The sequence below is a fragment of the Mytilus edulis genome, chromosome 4 (genome assembly GCF_963676685.1).
Source record: "Mytilus edulis chromosome 4, xbMytEdul2.2, whole genome shotgun sequence".
Classification (NCBI taxonomy): domain Eukaryota; kingdom Metazoa; phylum Mollusca; class Bivalvia; order Mytilida; family Mytilidae; genus Mytilus; species Mytilus edulis.
In genome coordinates this window covers 95,476,072-95,497,827 of record NC_092347.1, presented here as the reverse complement: position 1 = coordinate 95,497,827, position 21,756 = coordinate 95,476,072, and the positions used below count along the sequence as shown (strand labels likewise).

The window sequence follows — 21,756 nt, the reverse complement described above, 5'->3', positions numbered from 1 at the left end:
AATAATGATTTAATGTAACAACAACGCAATTTAATCGTAGGCATAATTATTATTGTTACATTCGTAATTAATCAGTTCCTTGCCCAACCCTGCATTCCGACAATAAGTCCCCAATGTAACATTTTTTTTTATTATTGTAAAATTTCAATATAATCGTAGCCAGCTGTGCCTAATAAAAACAGTTTTATTTTCTTTAGTATTCTTTCTAAAATTGTCAGTTATAAACAGACAGACTGAAATGATTTTACCAGCTCTTTTTGAAATTCTTCTTTGTCATCTCACTTTTCTAATAAACTTCACTTCAATATGTATTTGCAGAGACATATATGTCTCTGATATTTGAAAATGACAAAAGTATGACTATTAAATATGACAACCATAAAGTTTCCATATATTAATTAGACTGTGGCGTGGCACTTGATGATTTTCTTCTCTCAGTCAAAACTGACGTGTTGTCTCATGGCCTATAAAATTGAGAATGGAAATGGGGAATGTGTCAAAGAGACAGCAACCCGACCATAGAACAAACAACAGTAGAAGGTCACCAACAGGTCTATAATGCAGCGAGAAATTCTCACACACGCAGGCGTCCTATATATATATACACATTGGGAAAAAGATCTTTTAAGTAATATTACGTTGGTAAACAGAAAAATAAGATATAATACATTGATTCATTAGTTTAATTAAGCTTTGGGTTTATTTCTGTGTTTTTTTCCCTTCATTTGTTGATACTGGTATCAGTATGAAACTGTACATTATGGTGCTTTACAATCAAATTTTTTTGTTTGGGTTTAAGTTTTATCTGTTACTATTCAGATTCGGCACAAACTTACAATGTAAATCATCTGCTGAGTACAAAAGTCGTTGATGAAGGTTACCGGAAGTCAAATTGAAGAGCCGGTGTCCTACTGATTAGCAATGTGGAGGACAACATCTAGAGTGCCCCCCAAAATCAAGGTTAGTAAGTGAACTGAGGATGCCAAATATCTTCTTTTCTAAGGATTCCCTTTTCAGCTGATTAAAATCAGTACTGGACAACATGTCATGCCAAATTATCTGTCATTAAAGTCTTAACTTAAGTGCCATGGTGCCATTGGACACTTCTATGCTATGGGATACCTAAATAATGAAGAGGGTCTCATTGGGGGGGTTCCGATCCCGGATATTGCTTACTGTTTTGTCAGATTCCCGTATCCCGCTTACACTATGTACGCATTCAATTCTCATTTTTTGTAATTTCCTGTGTCCCGCTAGACTTCATCTCCCGTTTTCATGGCACAATAAATTGACTTTCACGTGTCACGTTTACAAACAATCGGCTATCCGGCATCACACTTAGACCCCAATGAGACCCACAAAGAATGAACACACAGTCTCACTGTAACAAATTCTCAGTTTGTATATTGACTTTTCCCCTGTGTTCATTGGTTTAATTACCAGTATCCTACCTAGTCTATAGTCGATCCTACCTAGTTGATTGTCGGTCATTTTGTTGGTTCGTTCAGACTTTGTTATTGTAATTATCACATGGGAAAACCAAGCAATCATGTCACTATGTCCCACTAGCGGCAGCGTAAAAAAATAGTGCAGAAGAGGTTTTTTCTACTCTTCTAAATATAAAAACATTTCTTAAGATACGTTTTCACTGTTATTCTTAATTATTGCTAAAAATGCCAATTTTCTTAATGCTGTTTCAAACCTGACTTCCAAATGCCTTAAAACATTTCAGAACTTCAAAAAATCCCACTTACGGGCTCCATCGCTTTTGTGTACATTCCATTCAGCTTCATCAATCTTAGTGGCAGACAAAACAGGCCAAGGAAATGGTATTTTTAAGAAATTCAAAATGACAGGCACCTTACGTCTTACACAATTTTAACTCTAAAAAAACCAATCCAAAATGAAAGGAAAACTTAGGGAAAAAATATGTTCATGCCATAATTTTGTTCAGGAATATAGAGTAGGTTATTAAAAAACAATATGTATATACATATATTTTTCATAAAAAAAAAATCAATCAATATATAAAGATCAATATACTGACCATCATGACCATAGGTAAATATTCATATAAAATTCCATTGATGTCAAAATTCATGGCTAAAAATGTTTTTTTTTATTGAATAAACCCCCCAATTTATTGCAAACTATTTCAAAGCAATATCACTCCAACAAATAATATAATTGCCTCAGTCTTTAAAAAAATCACCTAATTGATAATAAACCATTTGATTGGGTAGAATGAATTCAATGCATCACAAGGTTTTGACACCATTGGTATTTGAATGTAAACAAACAGGCCCTTTACAGGGTCAGCATCTTTAGTATGGCATACATAGTACATTCAGTGACTGAGAAAAATTGATGAGTAACCCTGCTTGTCAATACATTTGTACATGGTAATAATAAAACAAAGCTCAGTCTACAGGGAAAAAAAAAGAAAAAATGTGCCTAGATGAACGACTTATCACCATTTCAGGATATAATCTGAATAATCAGTCATCATGTTGGTAAGGACTTAGTAATTGTACTTATCACACCGAAAAATTCTGCATTCTAAGCTAATACCAGCATACAAAATTAGTGCAGAATATGTTTTTTAATATCTTCTAATATAAAAAAAAGAAGATGTGGTATGATTGCCAATGAGACAACTATCCACAAAAGACCAAAATGACACAGACATTAACAACTATAGGTCACTGTACGGCCTTCAACAATGAGCAAAGCCCATACCGCATAAACATGCCGAATAAAACAACCATTCTTTAGATACGTTTTCATTGTTATCATGGTTATTCTTAAGCATATTAAGAATTATACAGAAATGCAGATTTTCTAATGGCCATTTCAAACCTGACTTCAAATGCCTATAAACATTTTAGAAATTCAGAAAATCCCTCTTCCATGTCTGTAGCCTCCAGCTTTGTAAACATTCCATTAAGTGTCAATCAATCTTAATGGCAGACCAAACAGACCAAGCAAATTGTATTTTTAAGAATTTCAAAATGACAAGCACCGTCTTTACATGATTTTCCTGCTTGTAACATTTTAATCTGGATAACATTTTAAGACATATGAAAAAGATTTATTTCATTCTTTGTTTTGTTATAGATTCATGGAAGAAGATCTACAAGTACAAAGCCGCCAGTGGTTCCTCAGCCTCCTCTATCAACACCATTTGAAGCTAACCAACAACAACAACCACCGCCACCACCACCAAAGTATAATTTGTCTATCAGCAGGATAATACCTGTAAAACAAACTCATCTACAAATATCTTTTATAAAAATATTAAGTGTTGCTGTCCACATGGATAGATATAGTTGAAATTGATTGCCTATTTAAAAAACTATTTTACTTCAAACTTTAATAAAAGATAAATATTGAATTTACTAGACATGTTTTTATACAAGTAGCGATTAAACTACATGTTTACTCAACCAAGTGTAATTTGCATATATATGTAGGACTCTAAAGTGCGATGGGGACGCTAAAGTAGGATGGTCACGCTAAAGTGCGATGGTCTATGCTAAAGTACGATGCTTCCATACGCTAAAGTGCGATGGTCCGGGAAAATATAGACGTACAAAACGTAGTCGGATTATGACGTTAACAGTCGTTTATACAAACTAAAAATGAACATGACGGAAGATGAAATAAATAATGGAAGCGAACAGATGCATATTAATGTTTTCGTTTATACAAATCCTTGGTTTACGTTAAAATATTGTCGATTTTATTGCAGAGTATAAACGTCGGTAAAATAAAGGTACACGTTTGCAAGCGTAAATCATAACTTGTCCATTAAAACTTCAGTGTGTACATTGTATTAAAACATAACACTCGCTACGAAAAAGTGGAAAGCTCGAACAACAACCCCCTTCTGTCGTATTTAAATCAAAGCTTGTACAAATAAATTTAATTTATTCCGACAATGACCGAATTTTGTATTTGCAACTGACAAGGGGATGTTCACATTAATAGGCTGCGTAAACGGCAAGCTACACCAATTATTTAATACGCCCCTCGTCCTGAACATGCATTAAATATTTGTCACTGGACGTTAAGCAACCAACAACCAATCCAATACGCCCGAATTGTTAAAAAATCATTTAAATGAAATATAGTATTTTGTGACACCTAAATAACCTTTTTAGCAATGATAACTAGGTCAGTCTTCTAAATTCAGAAACAGTCACATAAGACTACCGGTAAAGTAAAAGCCTATCGCATTATATGTTAAATCATTGCAAACTAGATTTTGCAAAAAGACTTGTTTTTGACATTAGTGCCCTTGAACCTTTCTCATTTGTTCCATCGCGCTTTAGCGTGCCATACCATCGTACTTTAGCCAACAAACAAACATCGCCCTTTAGCGTGAGACACCGTCGTACTTTAGCGTAGACCATCGCACTTTAGCGTGACCATCGCACTTTAGAGTACCATCGCACTTTAGAGTCCTACATATATATATGATATATATACATTTCATGTATAATACATATAGAATATATAAAATAGAAGGAAAATTAATTCACCAGAAAGATTTATAAATACTGAAATATGAAATTGATACAAAAGATACAACTTTGATGCATATCATGTATACATAAACTTCTGATGCACCCATGGCACAATTTAAGCAATTCTGAAAGCACGCTATGCTTAAAACTTATTAGTGCAAGGGAACTGAAATTCATTTAACAGAACTAAGTTGACACCATATATACATGCCATATTACATACTCCCAATTGCAAGGAATTGAGTACTTTTACATATAAATATAAATGTACATTAATAATTGTAAATTGTTTTCCAGGAAAGGTGGTGGTTTCTTCAAGTTTCTTGGGTTGACAACCTTAGCAGCTGGTGGAGTGGTAGGGTATGCCTGGTATGATTCTAACTTCAGGAAACAGATAGAAGACAATGTACCATACAGTAAAGATGCTTTTGATGCTCTGTTTCAGTTAATACCAACTTCTGAAACTATTAAGTAAGATAAAAATGGATCTATCAATCATATAAGAAAATAATTATTAGATATTAGCGCAAATATTTTAGCAGATTATGTTAATTCCAATATACATGATAAACCACAGACACAATGTCGGTTTCTTACTAGTTGTCTTAAAATTTATTTCCTTCCGCTGATACACACATTTTTGGCTGTTTACCCACAACATTTCCATCTCATGGTCTGTTTACAATTTAAGGAGCTAGAGTTACTTCCCTTAACCATTCATTTTTTACAAGAGATTGACAACTATATATATGTTCATGTATATCAATAGGGCAGTATATCAATGTGTTAATAACTTGTAAGCACAGCTCCTCTTTAATGGCTAGACTAATTTTGATGAAACTTTACACAGTTGAACAACACTACCAGAGGATATGCATAAAAGAATATTAAGTAAATACAAACAGAATTTTAGATATAGCTGTAGTAAAAATAAATGGTGTAATTTACTTGAAAAGTAATTGTAAATGAATTTGAAATTACTAAAATGATCAATGCACCATAAAAGTTGATCTATATCAACAACTACTTATTTAAAGTTTGATTTATTAACACAATAGATAAAACATACACAAACTGATTTCTTTTCCAGGAGCACAGATAGATCAGGTCCTCTTATACCAAATATTTCTCCTAAACCTGAAGAAGAGAGTAAAATGAGAAGGAAAGTTCCACAAACTCAGGTATGTAGGGTTTGAGAATGATATTTGGATTTATAAATTCCATATGGCAAATGTATGGCATGACAGTAATAATTAAAGGTTCTATGCGTCAAAGGTCAAGTTGAACTAAGTAATTTTTTGCCATATACTGTGGATTCATTTATTTTTGTGGGCATCAATTTTCATGTATAAAGGAAAACTTGCATCTTCATGGATATTGAATTTCATGGTTTTGTTGAAGTCTGTATACAAGCCTATAGAGAATTTGTCATTTGTTGAACATTTAATTTTGTGGTTCGTGGTTCACTTGTACCAACAAAATCAACAAAAATTGGTAATGAATCTACAGTAATGTAACTGGGTTTTTTGTATATCAAACATTGAATTGATCTTGATTGAATTTCTGTTTGTTGTAACATAGATCATATGTACTGATATGCTTTGAATTTTGATTATTTAAAATTAATTAACTATTAAATCCATATTTCACTTCATATACTGTGACAGTACTTAAATTCATGGGTATCAATTTTCGTGGTATGAGCAATATTTACATATTCATGGGTTTTCAAATTCGTGGATTTGAGTTTTTCAACAACAAAAAGATGAAACGAAAGTTACAAATTGTCTGGATTGAAGGAAATTGCAAAGTAAACATTGACCCGTGTAAATCGTAGTGATCACACTAATTAACCCTAGATAGAGTGATCAACAGATTAAAGACCATCAAAGGTGTTAATTAGGCCATACAAATGTCACATTTAAAGAAAACAGTTACATAAACAAATGCTATAAACGTATCTTGAATTGTAAAATAGTTCTTATCAAAAGCAAGCCCAGCATAAAATTATTATTTCCCATCCGTACAACAAATTTTGAGGATATGAAATGAACACTTCATCCTGGCATATCAATACCGGAAATTTGACTTTCCTTGATCAAAAATATTTTTTGAAGAGAATTAAAAGTTTTACAGTTAAGGTTTTTAAAGATTAAATGTGTATAATCCTGCCTGTAGTTGTAGTTCATACTGCGTTTGCCCTGTGACTACAATTATAGTATTCTTAGATTTGGTGATATTCAATATATTCTCTAGATAATATCAGTAGTCAAACATGGCGATCTTTCCATGTCTTGATTTGGACAACGGTTGTTTTATTTCGTTGGACACTTAAATTCGTGGATGAAGTCATCCACGAAAACAACGAAAATTGGTTCCCCACAAATAAAAGTACTTTCACAGTATATTCAAATTAAAGTGTTACATTTCTTTTCAGTCTGATATTCCACCTATGCCAGCTCCTCCCATGACTGCCCCACCCCCTGCAGCTCCCACTCCTGTTGCCGCTCCAGTAAAGTCAGAAAAAGAGAGAAAGAAAGAGGAAGCACAAAGAAAGCTGAAACAAAAGGAAGCAGAAGAAGCTGCCGAAAATGCAGGTAAGAAAAAGACAATAACCAAACTGTAAAATAATTGTTTTACAAGCTCACTGAGGTCAGTCATTTTAGGCAAGGTCGCATGAAGTTGAAAATGTACTTCCGGTAATGTGAATGATTGGTTCAGATGGATGGGCCTCAGGGGAAAGAGGGATTCCTGTTTTGTGTAATCGCCTAATTTCATTTTATTTATATTTATATAAGGGTTGGCAGTGCCAATCTTTTTTTCAAAATGCAATAATACAATCTGGAAATCTTTAGTAATGATATTAAACACAGTTAATTTTATATTTTAATCGGTAGCCTCGAAAGCTATACAACACATAAAATTCCACATGGAACTCCTATGTTCTTGGGAAGTATAAGCTGATAATTTGTCAAAATGAGTAAAGATTCTGTATAAAGGATCTAAATATTTATTTGAATAGCATTTTGTGGCGGTATATAATAAGATTTTGTATATTATACTATCAATACATCTGCTGTCAGGGCCAGAAGAACATTTTGGGAACCCATAACACCTCTATATAGGTAACTGGAGTTTTTTTTGTTACATGCTTCTAAGTTATAACTACATAGTGTGGATAAGTGCCTCGATGGATACACTGCACAAAACTTTTACTCCCTTAGGACATTGTTTCTTTAATGAATGAATTAATTTTGCCTTTACAGCTTTAGAAGTTTACATAGAGAATATGACAGACATGTGTAACAAGACCATAAAACAGGCTTTAGAAAAACAAACTGAAGTTATCTCAACTGTTTCTTTAATGAATGAACTAATTTTGCCTTTACAGCTTTAGAAGTTTACATAGAGAATATGACAGACATGTGTAACAAGACCATAAAACAGGCTTTAGAAAAACAAACTGAAGTTATCTCAACCACTAAACAACACATTGAGGCTTTAAAGAAAGCCATGGACGATGCATCTGAGGTTTGTATTACATTGCCACACATACTGGTCAGCATGGTCAATTATTATTTATCTTCCTTTATTATGCATTTTGATCTTAAATCACTTTTCATTATCCACCTTGCAGATTCTTGTTCAGGACATCTCAAACGCTTTGAAGACATAATCTTTTTGGTGTAATTCATAGATCATTAAGATCAGGCTGCACAGGATATCCTATCTATGTAACAATGTTCAAAGGTTGATATATCGAGGTCATAATTACTGTAGAGTATCAATTTTTGTGGGATTAAAATTTCAAGGTTTTGTCTTTATATAAGATTTCATGGGGATTTGCTTTCGTGGTTTCCATGAATTGGAAGTGATATTGTATGAAAGTTGAATTTTTGTGGAGTTTTTAATTTCTAGGATATGTTCTTTCCACAAAATTAAATCTTCCACGAAAAATTCTGTTTTTACAGTACTTCTTTTTTTTTGGTGCAGAAAAAGGAGTTTCCCCAATGATAACTCCAGAACCTCTTATTCAAAGGAGTTTCCCCAATGATAACTCCAGAACCTCTTATTCAAAGGAGTTTCCCCAATGATAACTCCAGGACCTCTTATTCAAAGGAGTTTCCCCAATGATAACTCCAGAACTTCTTATTGAAAGGAGTTTCCCCAATGATAACTCCAAAACCTCTTATTCAAAGGAGTTTCCCCATTGATAACTCCAGAACCTCTTATTCAAAGGAGTTTCCCCAATGATAACTCCAGAACCTCTTATTCAAAGGAGTTTCCCCAATGATAACTCCAGGACCTCTTATTCAAAGGAGTTTCCCCAATGATAACTCCAGAACCTCTTATTAACTTTTATTTCTAACATAATTCTTGATGAATAATGGTTTGGTTTTTTTCATAATTAAAGCTCCCATCTATCATGTCTATAGAGAAATTATATTGGTGGAGACCTCGTTTCTCCTGAAAGTTATTTGTATATTTCTATGTCTTATATTACAGATTCTGAATAAAGATAGTCAGTGGCAGGAGGTATCCTCAGCTTATGGAGCCAGACTTGATGCTGTTACTTCTTCTGACAGACTGGTTACTCAAGCCAGGTAATACATAATTCTGAGACACCTATATCTTCAAAATGAAAACAAACAACTGACAGATTTATAGATACTGTCAAACTAAAATGTTTTGAAATGGATTTCAATAATTTATCAGACTAAAAAGCCAACTTATGAAGGAGTTTATTCGATAAGGTCCTAAAATGGCCCACTTTTTTAGCGTAAATTTCAAATTCGGATTTATTGACCAATATCACGATAAATTGTAGCTAATACATTGACAAGATAGGATATAAGCCATTTTGTTTAAAATTTTACGTTTCTGCGTTTCATTATGACGTCACAAGTTGTATTCATATTGATTTTTCACGAAAAAATCAATGAAAATGGGTAAATTTCCAAAGATTATTTGACAGGAAACATAGAGCGCATACGTCGACAACAAAGATCTTTTAAAATATTGTTTGTGAAGACATTTAACATGTCTTATTTGAATATTAAGCTTGTCGACGCCTGCGCTCTATGTTTCCTGGTCCTTTATTTAGTTGAAATCCTGCTGATTTTGTCAAAGGAGTAGGTCCGGTAAGGACCGATTTTGGCCTCAAATTTCAGGTTCATCTGACGAAAGATTTCGACCACTTTTTAAAGACTTAAGGGGGCTCGCGGGTCTAAATCAAATTTTTTATTTAATATAAGATTTCGCCAATTTTTTCTATAAATGAACTTTATCTTATACCTAATAGAAAAATAAAATAAAAAAGGGGGGTCACCGATCATTTACGCTCACGATCTGACTTCGAAAGAAGCATACATTTTTGTAAAGGTACTTTTTTTATGTTGAACTAATAGGAGAAAAAGAGGTAATATCGAAATAAAAAACGAATTTAATTACAGAAATCGTTTAAATTTTACAATTATATAGTTAATGTATAGCTTATTTGAAAACAATAATAAAAAATATAGGTCACCGATGAATAAAAAAAGATATTTCAATTTTAATGACAAAAAATAGCATTTTTGCACCAAAGGGAGATAATTTGGAGCTTTTTTCATGATATAAACATTTTCAAAGTCACCTGGGGCCAACACGAATTGATTTTTTTTGAATAATTTTTGTACCACATGATAAAGTAACAACTACTAAAGGTAATAAATAAAATTTGTAATGAAAAATAAAAGTTTATTTTTTTCTGAAAATCTTATACCCGCGAGCCTCCTTAAGTGTCTATTTCGTTTGATTCAATTAGTTTTTGTGAAAGATTTTATCTGATTTAGTCATTAAAAACGATCCGATTCAAGCTCAAATATGAAAAATCTACCAAATATGTTGAAAAATGTCAATTTTCAGATGGTTATATATGTTATGTATTATCATAAAACACAACTTGCATTTCAATATTAAGGATGAACACGAATGCGGCAACTTCCGTTTTACACGAAAACCGTCTAAAATTTAACTAAAATGCTAGAATTGTGAAGATTTCAGTAATTTAGCATGACTTAATGGTGCTAGTACCCGATATATGTGCATTCTATTGTCAAAAACAGCCCATATTTATGTAGCAGAAGCATTCTACTGTCCAATAAATAACTAAAAGTTTACATTTTAACAATTTTGTAAAACTGCTATATTTTGGGGCCAAAAAGGGGTCTTACTGGACCTACTCCTTTCACCAAAATCCCTTATCTTGACCGTTTTGGAATGTAAAAATCGTTGTGTTAGAATTAAACTTTGACAAAAACAGCTCTGTTTAACTTTTTCACATGAATTGATTTTTTTTGAATAATAATTGATTTTTGCTAGTACCCGATATATGTGCATTCTATTGTCAAAAACAGCCCATATTTATGTAGCAGAAGCATTCTACTGTCCAATAAATAACTAAAAGTTTACATTTTAACAATTTTGTAAAACTGCTATATTTTGGGGCCAAAAAGGGGTCTTACTGGACCTACTCCTTTCACCAAAATCCCTTATCTTGACCGTTTTGGAATGTAAAAATCGTTGTGTTAGAATTAAACTTTGACAAAAACAGCTCTGTTTAACTTTTTCACACGAATTGATTTTTTTTGAATAATTTTTGTACCACATGATAAAGTAACAACTACTAAAGGTAATAAATAAAATTTGTAATGAAAAATAAAAGTTTATTTTTTTCTGAAAATCTTATACCCGCGAGCCTCCTTAAGTGTCTATTTCGTTTGATTCAATTAGTTTTTGTGAAAGATTTTATCTGATTTAGTCATTAAAAACGATCCGATTCAAGCTCAAATATGAAAAATCTACCAAATATGTTGAAAAATCTACCAATTATTGTCTTGTAACCATGAACTTTATAATTGGGGCCAAATATGGCACTTACCGAACTTACTCCTTTGACTTTTTAAAATTTAAAACTGTATCTTTTCTTTCATTATAAGGTTTCATTTGTATGTGTCTTTACTAAATTCAACATTTATTGATCTTTTACAGAGAACAATTACAAAAATTAAAGAATGCCATAACTGAAGGAAAATCACAAGCAATGACCAAAAAGAATAAAATTCTGATCTCAGCACAAGAAACTTTCAACAAATTAAACAGTGAACTGAACAAGCAGGACACACAGGTGAAGAAGGTGGAGTCACAGTCTAAAATGATGTTGAAATATAAAGACCTTGTAGAACAAGGGAAGAAACAGTTCCAGAAGGAGTTAGAGAGCATCATGCCGGAGGTTAAACTAGGTCAAGCTAGAGGTAAATTCAAGGTTAAACTAGGTCAAGTTAGAGGTAGATACAAGGTTAAACTGTGTCATGCTAGAGGTAAATACAAGGTTAAACTGTGTCATGCTAGAGGTTAATACTGGATTAAACTAGGTCAAGCTAGAAGTAAATACTAAGTAAAACAAGGTCAAGCTAGAAGTAAATACCAGGTTAAATTAGGTCAAGCTAGTGGTAATTAATAGGTTAAACTAGGTCAAGCTAGAGGTAAATACCAGATTAAACTGGATCAAGCTAGAGGTAATTCTAATGCAACAACGTTTGTAACGTTCATATTGATTGGATAACGTCACTTTCTTACATGGCATCAATCGACAATTGATGCTATGGGACGTACGCGCAAGCGCATACGGCAGATGACAGATTTTAAATACATGTTTTAACGTTGTTTTCTGTCAGTTTCATTAGAATGGAGATAACAATATTGTATTTTAAGCTCCGACGGCATCAATTTGGGATTTGAAGGTCCCAAATACCCGTTTACTGTCTCCGCTAACGCGTCGCCAGTAAACTTAATTTGCGACCATCAAATCCCCAATTGATGCCGTCGGAGCTTAAAATACAATACAGTTATCTCCTAAATACTAGATTAAACAAGGTCGAGCTAGAGTTAAATACTGTTTTTGGAAGGATGTAAGAAGATAAAACCATTATAGGTTAAAGTAAGGTCTACATTGACACGGCTGGTAATCTACACACGCAGAACATTTGGTTCTGCAATGAAAACCGTGAGAGGATTTTCCGGTTGTGCTTGAGTGGAGTAATTATCACCGCTTCAAAAGGTATGTACATTTCTTAATCTCAATTTTCTTATTCAACTGATCAAAATATTGAAAATCGGAGAATGCTATGCTGTGGTGAATACTTTAACGAAGAGATACATGTATCATTTCCTGTTGTAGGTAGAGTTGAACTCCTACAAAATCAGTTGTCCCACGAGAAATTGCCTAAAAAAGTGACATTTCAATTTTGAAATGGTTCTATTTACAGACCTACAAGTTCAAATTTAGTTTTTTTTCGTGCAATGGGTATGAATGTTGTTTTTGGCGGCGTATGAGCTGTCCTGTGTTGATAGACGTCGTAATAATTCCCAAAAACAACAGTTTTCCATGAAGTCATGCGCAGTCTGCACCAAAAACTTTTTCAACTACTAGTCCGAAGACCAATATTCTGACATTTTTCTTATTGGGCCAAACAAAGTTTTGCAAAAACTTACTAGTCCGAATGAAATTTTACTAGTCTGGGGCATCGGACTAGTGGCTAACCGTGCAGACTGCATGCGTGAGGGGATCGGTTCTGATTGAGGACATCGTGAATGCGTGAGGGGAAGTACAAACATTTTTTTTTTAATCTTTGGCTTTGTGACTTTTGTTGACTCAATGAATAAATGTGATCAAATCAATGCTGATTAAAAAGCACAGATTTATCCTTATACTTTAATAGACGTAAACTGATCACTGATTCAATGAAATCAAACTATAAATTGTTTGTTCAATTTCAGAAAATGCCATTGTTCAAAGGAAAAAGGAGGACTGAAATTGACTCTCTACAAAAAGCCATGGAGATACAAGTTATCCCCGCCCTCGAAGTGAACTAAACCCTCTGGGAACTGTAAAAATCAGTTGAAAAAAGCTTAATGGAAAAATCATGTTATACACATTTATGAAAGGAGTTATCTCCCCTAAATTAGTTTATTTAAAAAAAAGATGATTCTAAAAACATATTTGATATTTGTTTAAATATTTTGATTTATACAATCAATCACCAAATACATATTCTTTATATGAATAAAGTCTAACTATTGAATTGCAAATCTGTCTCCAAATTTGCAGATGTGGGCAAATAATCGGTCTAGTTTTTAGCTCACCTGGCCCGAAGGGCCAAGTGAGCTTTTCTCATCACTTGGCGTCCGGCGTCCGGCGTCCGTCGTCCGTCGTCCGTCGTCGTCGTCGTCGTCCGTCGTTAACTTTTACAAAAATCTTCTCCTCTGAAACTACTGGACCAAATTAAACCAAACTTGGCCACAATCATCATTGGGGTATCTAGTTTAAAAATTGTGTCCGGTGACCCGCCCAACCAACCAAGATGGCCGCCATGGCTAAAAATAGAACATAGGGGTAAAATGCAGTTTTTGGCTTATAACTCAAAAACCAAAGCATTTAGAGCAAATCCGACATGGGGTAAAATTGTTCATCAGGTTAAGATCTATCTGCCCTGAAATTTTCAGATGAATCAGACAACCCGTTGGTAGGTTGCTGCCCCTGAATTGGTAATTTTGAGAAAATTTTGCTGTTTTTGGTTATTATCTTGAATATTATTATAGATAGAGATAAACTGTGAACAGCAAAAATGTTCAACAAAGTAAGATCTACAAATAAGTCAACCTGACCAAAATGGTCTGTTGACCCCTTTAGAAGTTATTGCCCTTTATAGTCAATTTTTAACCATTTTTCGTAAATCTTAGTTATCTTTTACAAAAATCTTCTCCTCTGAAAATACTGGACCAAATTAAACCAAACTTGGCCACAATCATCATTGGGGTATCTAAATTAAAAATTGTGTCCGGTGATCCAGCCAACCAACCAAGATGGCCGCCATGGCTAAAAATAGAACATAGGGGGTAAAATGCAGTTTTTGGCTTATCACTCAAAAACCGAAGCATTTAGAGCAAATCTGACGACATGTAGTAAAATTGTTTATCAGGTCAAGATCTATCCGCCCTGAAATTTTGAGATGAATCGGACAACTCGTTGATAGGTTGCTGCCCCTGAATTGGTAATTTTAAGGAAATTTTGCTGTTTTTGGTTATTATCTTGAATATTATTATAGATAGAGATAAACTGTAAACTGCAAAAATGTTCAGCTAAGTAAGATCTACAAATAAGTCAGCATGACCAAAATGGTCTGTTGACCCCTTTAGGAGTTATTGCCCTTTATAGTCAATTTTTAACCATTTTTCGTAAATCTTGGTTATCTTTTACAAAAATCTTCTCCTCTGAAACTACTGGACCAAATTAAACCAAACTTGGCCACAATCATCATTGGGGTATCTAGTTTAAAAATTGTGTCCTGTGACCCGCCCAACCAATCAAGATGGCCGCCATGGCTAAAAATAGAACATAGGGGTAAAATGCAGTTTTTGGCTTATCACTCAAAAACCAAAGCATTTAGAGCAAATCTGACATGTGGTAAAATTGCTTATCAGGTCAAGATCTATCTGCAACAACAAAAGAAAGAGAGTTTTTAACGACCTCAGCTGGCTATACAACCCTTGCACAATCAACTGAAATTTGCAGAAATCATTAATAGGATAGATTGCCCTTATATGATAATTTTTTATTACCTTTTTGGTTTTTTTGGCAAAGTGGGGGGGGGGGGGGTGTTGCGCAACAACAAAACTACTTCACAACTTTCTCATTACTTTGCATTTCTTGTTAGATAAATTTTACAAAAATTCTCCCCTTAAACAACTGTTGAATTTAAACAAACTTTGTTTAAATCACCACTAGGATATCCAGGGACCACTGTGTATGATGACCCTGCCTGCCCACATGGCTGAAATAAAGCATAGGTTTCAAATGCACTTTTTAGTATTATATCTCTGAAACTAAACGACAGTACAACAGTTGCATTTATCATGTAACAATTGTAAATAAAAATATCAGGTGAGCGACACAGGGTCCTTGGACCCTCTAGTTACTTGTAGCAAGAAAACAAAATCGTTGACAACATTTTCTGTCTTTATTCTTCGTGAAACATATTATTAAACCTAGGTTCCTACAATTATTTCATAATCTAATCTCATAAACTTTTTTAAGCACACTCACATATGTTTTTTTCATGAACAATGTAGCCAAATTTAGGTAAGCTTCAACGACTCATAGCTTGAATATAAAGATATGATTTGTACCTCCCCTCACGCATTCACGATGTCCTCAATCAGAACCGATCCCCTCACGCATGACTTCATGAAAAAATGTAGTTTTTGGAATTATTAAGACGTCTATCAACACAGGACAGCGCACACGCCGCCAAAAACAACATTCATACCCATTGCACGAAAAAAAACTAAATTTGAACTTGTAGGTCTGTAAATAGAACCATTTCAAAATTGAAATGTCACTTTTTTAGGCAATTTCTCGTGGGACAACTGATTTTGTAGGAGTTCAACTCTACGTACAACAGTAAATGATACATGTATCTCTTTGTTAAAGTATTCACCACAGCATAGCATTCTCCGATTTTCAATATTTTGATCAGTTGAATAAGAAAATTGAGATTTAGAAATGTACATACCTTTTGAAGCGGTGACAATTACTCCACTCAAGCACAACCGGAAAATCCTCTCACGGTTTTCATTGCAGAACCAAATGTTCTGCGTGTGTAGATTACCAGCCGTGTTGAGGTGGTCTTTTTTTTTTCTAGATTTGCTCTAGGATCAATCTGTTGAGAGGATCAATTCACAGTGTGATTTGTCTACAATTTTGCTGAATTTTTATACGACCGCAAAAATTGAAAAAATTTTGGTCGTATATTGGTATCACATTGGCGTCATTGTCTGCGTCGTCGTCGTGTCCGAATACTTTTAGTTTTCGCACTCTAACTTTAGTAAAAGTGAATAGAAATCTATGAAATTTTAACACAAGGTTTATGACCACAAAAGGAAGGTTGGGAATGATTTTGGGAGTTTTGGTCCCAACATTTTAGGAATTAGGGGCCAAAAAGGGCCCAAATAAGCATTTTCTTGGTTTTCGCACTATTACTTTAGTTTAAGTAAATAGATATATATATATCTATGAAATTTTGACACAAGGTTTATGACCACAAAAGGAAGGTTGGGATTGATTTTGGGAGTTTTGGTTCCAACAGTTTAGGAATTAGGGACCAAAAAAGGGCCCAAATAAGCATTATTCTTGGTTTTCGCACAATAACTTTAGTATAAGTAGATAGAAATCAATGAAATTTAAACACAAGGTTTATGACCACAAAAGGAAGGTTGGGATTGATTTTGGGAGTTGAGGTCCCAACAGTTTAGGAATAAGGGGCCAAAAAGGAGCCCAAATAAGCATTATTCTTGGTTTTCGCACCATAACTTTAGTATAAGTAAATAGAAATCTATGAAATTTAAACACAAGGTTTATGACCACAAAAGGAAGGTTGGGTTTGATTTTAGAAATAAGGGGCCTAAAGGGTCCAAAATTGAACTTTGTTTGATTTCATCAAAAATTGAATAATTGGGGTTCTTTGATATGCTGAATCTAACTGTGTATGTAGATTCTTAATTTTTATACGCCCGTCGTCTTTTAGACGGGACATATTATGGTATACCGTTGTCTGTCCGTCCGTCGTCCACACTTCGGACAATAACTCAAAAACACTTTCACCAATTTCCATAAAAATTAAGTGAATTGTTTATATCTATTGACGTAAGCTCCCTTTCGTTTCTTTTTAATTTCAGATTTTAAGTTTTGGATTTATGGGGCTTTATTCATAAAAAGGGGGGATTTTCAACACTTCGGACAATAACTCAAAAAGGCTTTCACCAATGTCCATGAAACTTTGGTGAATTGTTTATATCTATTGATGTAAGCTCCCTTTCAATTTTTATAAATTTCAGATTTTAAGTTTTGGATTTATGGGGCTTTATTCATAAAAAAAGGGGGATTTTCAACACTTCGGACAATAACTCAAAAAGGCTTTCACCAATGTCCATGAAACTTTGGTGAATTGTTTATATCTATTGATGTAAGCTCCCTTTCAATTTTTATAAATTTCAGATTCTAAGTTTTGGATTTATGAGGCTTTATTCATAAAAAAAGGGGGATTTTCAACACTTCGGACAATAACTCAAAAAGGCTTTCACCAATGTCCATGAAACTTTGGTGAATTGTTTAAGCTCCCTTTCAATTTTTATAAATTTCAGATTTTACATTTCCGTGTTATGAATTTTTATGCTTAAAAAAGGGGGGATTTTCCAATTTTGGGACAATAACTAACACTTTCAGAAAATTTTATGCAACTCTGATAAATTGTTTATATCTATTGACATAAGCTCCCTTTTCATTTTTATAAATATTAGATTTTATATTTTCTTAAGTAATGAATTTTTATACTTAAAAAAGGGGGATTTTATGAAACTTTGGTGAATATATTAATGTAACATCCCTTTTGATTTGTATATATATTTCTAGTTGATCATATAAATTCATTTAAAGCATAAAAGACAAGTTAAAAGAGCAAAGGGCGTATCATGTGCTAAAGCGCAGCCCTTTATTGGTCCCGTTTTCAAATTGGTCTACATTAAGGTCCAAAGGGTCCAAAATTAAACTTAGTTTGATTTTAATAAAAATTGAATCCTTGGGGTTCTTTGATATGCTGAATCTAAAAATGTACTTAGATTTTTGATTATTGGCCCAGTTTTCAAGTTGGTCCAAATCGGGGTCCAAAATTAAACTTTGTTTGATTTCATCAAAAATTGAATAATTTGGGTTCTTTGATACTCCAAATCTAACTGTGTATGTAGACTCTTAATGTTTGGTCCCGTTTTCAAATTGGTCTGCATTAAAGTCCAAAGGGTCCAAAATTAAACTAAGTTTGATTTTAACAAAAATTGAATTCTTGGGCTTTTTTGATATGCTGAATCTAAACATGTACTTAGATTTTTGATTATGCTTTTTTTATGGGCCCAGTTTTCAAGTTGGTTCAAATCAGGAACCAAAATTATTATATTAAGTATTGTGCAATAAGCAAGAAATTTTCAATTGCACAGTATTCAACAATAGCAAGAAATCTTCAATTGCACAGTATTGTGCAATAGCAGTAGCAAGAAATTTTTAATTGCACAGTATTGTGCAATAGCAAGAAATCTTCAATTGCACAGTATTGTGCAATAGCAAATATTTTCAATTGCACAGTATTGGGCAATAACAAGAAATATCTAATTGCACAATATTGTGCAATAGCAAGAAATATTCAATTAGCGTTATCTTTCTTTGTCCAGAATAGTAGTTGAATCAACTTAAATCATTGTTTTATACAATATACAATGTATATTCACTTTAACTACCAACTGATAAATTAAAACAATCTTTACCATTCAGTGATAACAAGCACTTTATTTTACATTTTAATATTTTATGATGTATTTAAAGGAGTAGTTATTGTTGCAAACTCCATTAGAAATTTGAATTGAGATCAGTTTAGGAAAAAGGGAAAACGGGATGTGAAAAAAAAAATGGGGGGGGGGGGGGGGGGTTAAATTTTTCTCATTTCAGATTTCAGAAATAAAAAGAAAATTTCTTCAAACATTTTTTTGAGAGGATTAATATTCAACAGCATAGTGAATTGCTCAAAGGCTGAAAAAATATTTTAAGTTCATTAGACTAAATTCATTCTGTGTCAGAAACCTATGCTGTGTCAACTATTTAATCACAATCCAAATTTAGAGCTGAATCCAGCTTGAATGTTGTGTCCATACTTGCCCCAACCGTTCAGGGTACAACCTCTGCGGTCGTATAAAGCTGCGCCCTGCGGAGCATCTGGTTGTATTTATAGTCATTACTATAAACTCTTATTTATTCTGAACTACAAAAAGACTTCATAATAATGAAATATAATGCTAAGTTTGTTATGAAATTATATTTTTGAAATAAATAAATACGTTTTTTATAGGTAAAAAATTAACTGAGGAAGAATTAAATTCACTGATTGCTCATGCTCATAGACGAATTGAACAGCTTCAGAAACAGCTGGCTGAACAGATAGCTCTAGAGCAACAAAGAATTCAGCAGGCTTTAGAGCAACAAATACAAGAAGATGACCGACTATCCGACCAAAGAGTGGCCAATGAACAGCAGAGGCTTAAAAATGAATTCTTAATACAGAAAGAAAAATGGGTAAGTTTTCCTAGTTAAATAATAGGGTTTGCTATTAGGTTTGAGCCAAGGCGGCTCCGTGTTAAAGGCTGTACCTTGACCTATAATAGTTAAATTTTATAAATTTTACTTGAATAAAGTGTTGTCTAATTGGCACTCATACCACATCTTCCTATATTTATTCTGTAAATTTACAAAACAATGCATTCATTTATTTTTGTGAATCATTGACAACTGTAAGAAAAGCTGTTTCTTATGAATGAAATTGCAAAACTTTTATGAAGGAAAGAAAGTCACTACAAAGTCACTACTGCAAGTTTTTATTATAGTGCACCTGATATTCTCGCATGTTTGCCATCAATATTAAAAATGTGACAATAATTTCTAAATTTAATCTTTAACTTAATCTCAGTATGTTTACAAATATAAAGGAAAGTTTTTAATTTGCTAAAAGATTTTTAGGTTATCAGTGATAATAAACTATTGACAGCTACAATTTCCCTGTCTTTTAACATTGTAAAAAGTCTAATGAATAGTGCAAATAAACCAATAATATCTTTGTAAATGATTTCAGGAAAGTGATTCTAGGGTTGTGTTTGAACAAGAATTACGTCAGCATTTAGCCAGACAAGCAGCTGCACATAGTGATCATTTGAAGGATGTACTTAAAATACAAGAAAAGGAATTAGAACAGGTTTTTGAGAGAGAGTTAAATACCAAACTGATTGAGGAGCGACAGAGCTTCCATACTGAAGTAGCTAACTGGATAGCTAGATTAAGGGGGATAGAGAGTGCAGTAGAAGGTAATCAGTTATTGTACATTGTATAAAGAAAAACATTTGGTTATAGGCATTTTGTGATTCAACTCTTGTTCACTAATGGATCCAATATAAATCACTTATTCTGACATGTCTGAGGTCATTGTAAAGGATTGTGGAGGTCATGAAACATATTTTATGGAAAGTGCACCTACTTCATTTATATAAACATTTTCACTCCCAACATGTGAATATTTTCTCATTTTAGTCAAAACAATCAAATTATTCCTAGATGATGTTTGAAAAAATACCAGTACAAAATAGCAAAACTTCTCTATTAAAATACCAGTACAAAATAGCAAAACTTCTCTCTTAAAATTCATGTGATATTCTGAATTAAGTTTAAATATATATCCATAAATTATCATTCAGTGATGTGTTTGAACGAAAGTAGTATTCTTTCATTTTGTAAAAGATATATATGTACACTTTTTAAAAAATAACTTTGTAACTGTATTTCAGGACGGGCTGAATCAGAGAGAGTATCAAGAAAAGCCCAGCAGCTTTGGTTGGCCTGTGTAGCACTTAATAAAGCTCTGATGCATGGAATAGAGGATATAGACGTTTGGGAACTCAAAATTAAACCACTAGCCAATGAAATTGCTGCTGTATCTGATGCAGCTGGAAATCATCCTTATGTGAAATCAATTGTGAAAAGTATCCCTGAGGTATCATACAAGAGAGGAGTGTGGACTGATGACAGTTTGATTGAAAGATTTAACAAAGTCCACCGTGTGTGTCGGAGAGTTGCCATGATAGATGAGACCGGTGGTGGTCTTGGGAAATATTTCTTATCCTATATTCAGTCTTTCTTTATTTTTGAATCTGTATATGCAAGAGTAACAAGTGATGAAGTTGAACTAGACAAACTATCTACATACCAAATTTTAGCAAATGCCAAATATTGGATGGACCGAGATGATCTTGAGATGGCTGTTAGATATATGAATCAGTTACAAGGTGAAGCTAGGAGAGTGGCAGAGGAATGGATCAAGGAATCAAAATTACATTTAGAAACAAGACAAGCTACACAAGCACTCATGGCTTTTGCATCAGCCAGTGGTTTGGGAACAATATTTTAAACATTGTAAATTACACTATTTAAATATTTTATAAATTAAAATTATGTTTGAAATTAAAATTATGTTTGAAATTAAAATTATGTTTGAAATTATGAAAGAAAAACTTAAAAAAAGAAATAAAGAATTTTAAATTC

The 21,756-nt window shown here is 33.2% G+C and overlaps 1 protein-coding gene across 1 annotated transcript; it reads left to right on the top strand.

The window, feature by feature from the left end:
* Nucleotides 1-822: 822 nt before the first annotated feature.
* Nucleotides 823-21,756, top strand: LOC139521120 (MICOS complex subunit MIC60-like). Its single transcript, XM_071314422.1, has 11 exons — nucleotides 823-960; nucleotides 3,118-3,227; nucleotides 4,827-5,000; nucleotides 5,620-5,710; nucleotides 6,967-7,126; nucleotides 7,921-8,060; nucleotides 9,036-9,133; nucleotides 11,562-11,824; nucleotides 19,520-19,743; nucleotides 20,297-20,525; nucleotides 21,003-21,756. The coding sequence occupies exons 1-11, from the start codon at nucleotides 922-924 to the stop codon at nucleotides 21,620-21,622; spliced, it is 2,148 nt and encodes a 715-aa protein (XP_071170523.1). The 5' UTR covers nucleotides 823-921; the 3' UTR covers nucleotides 21,623-21,756.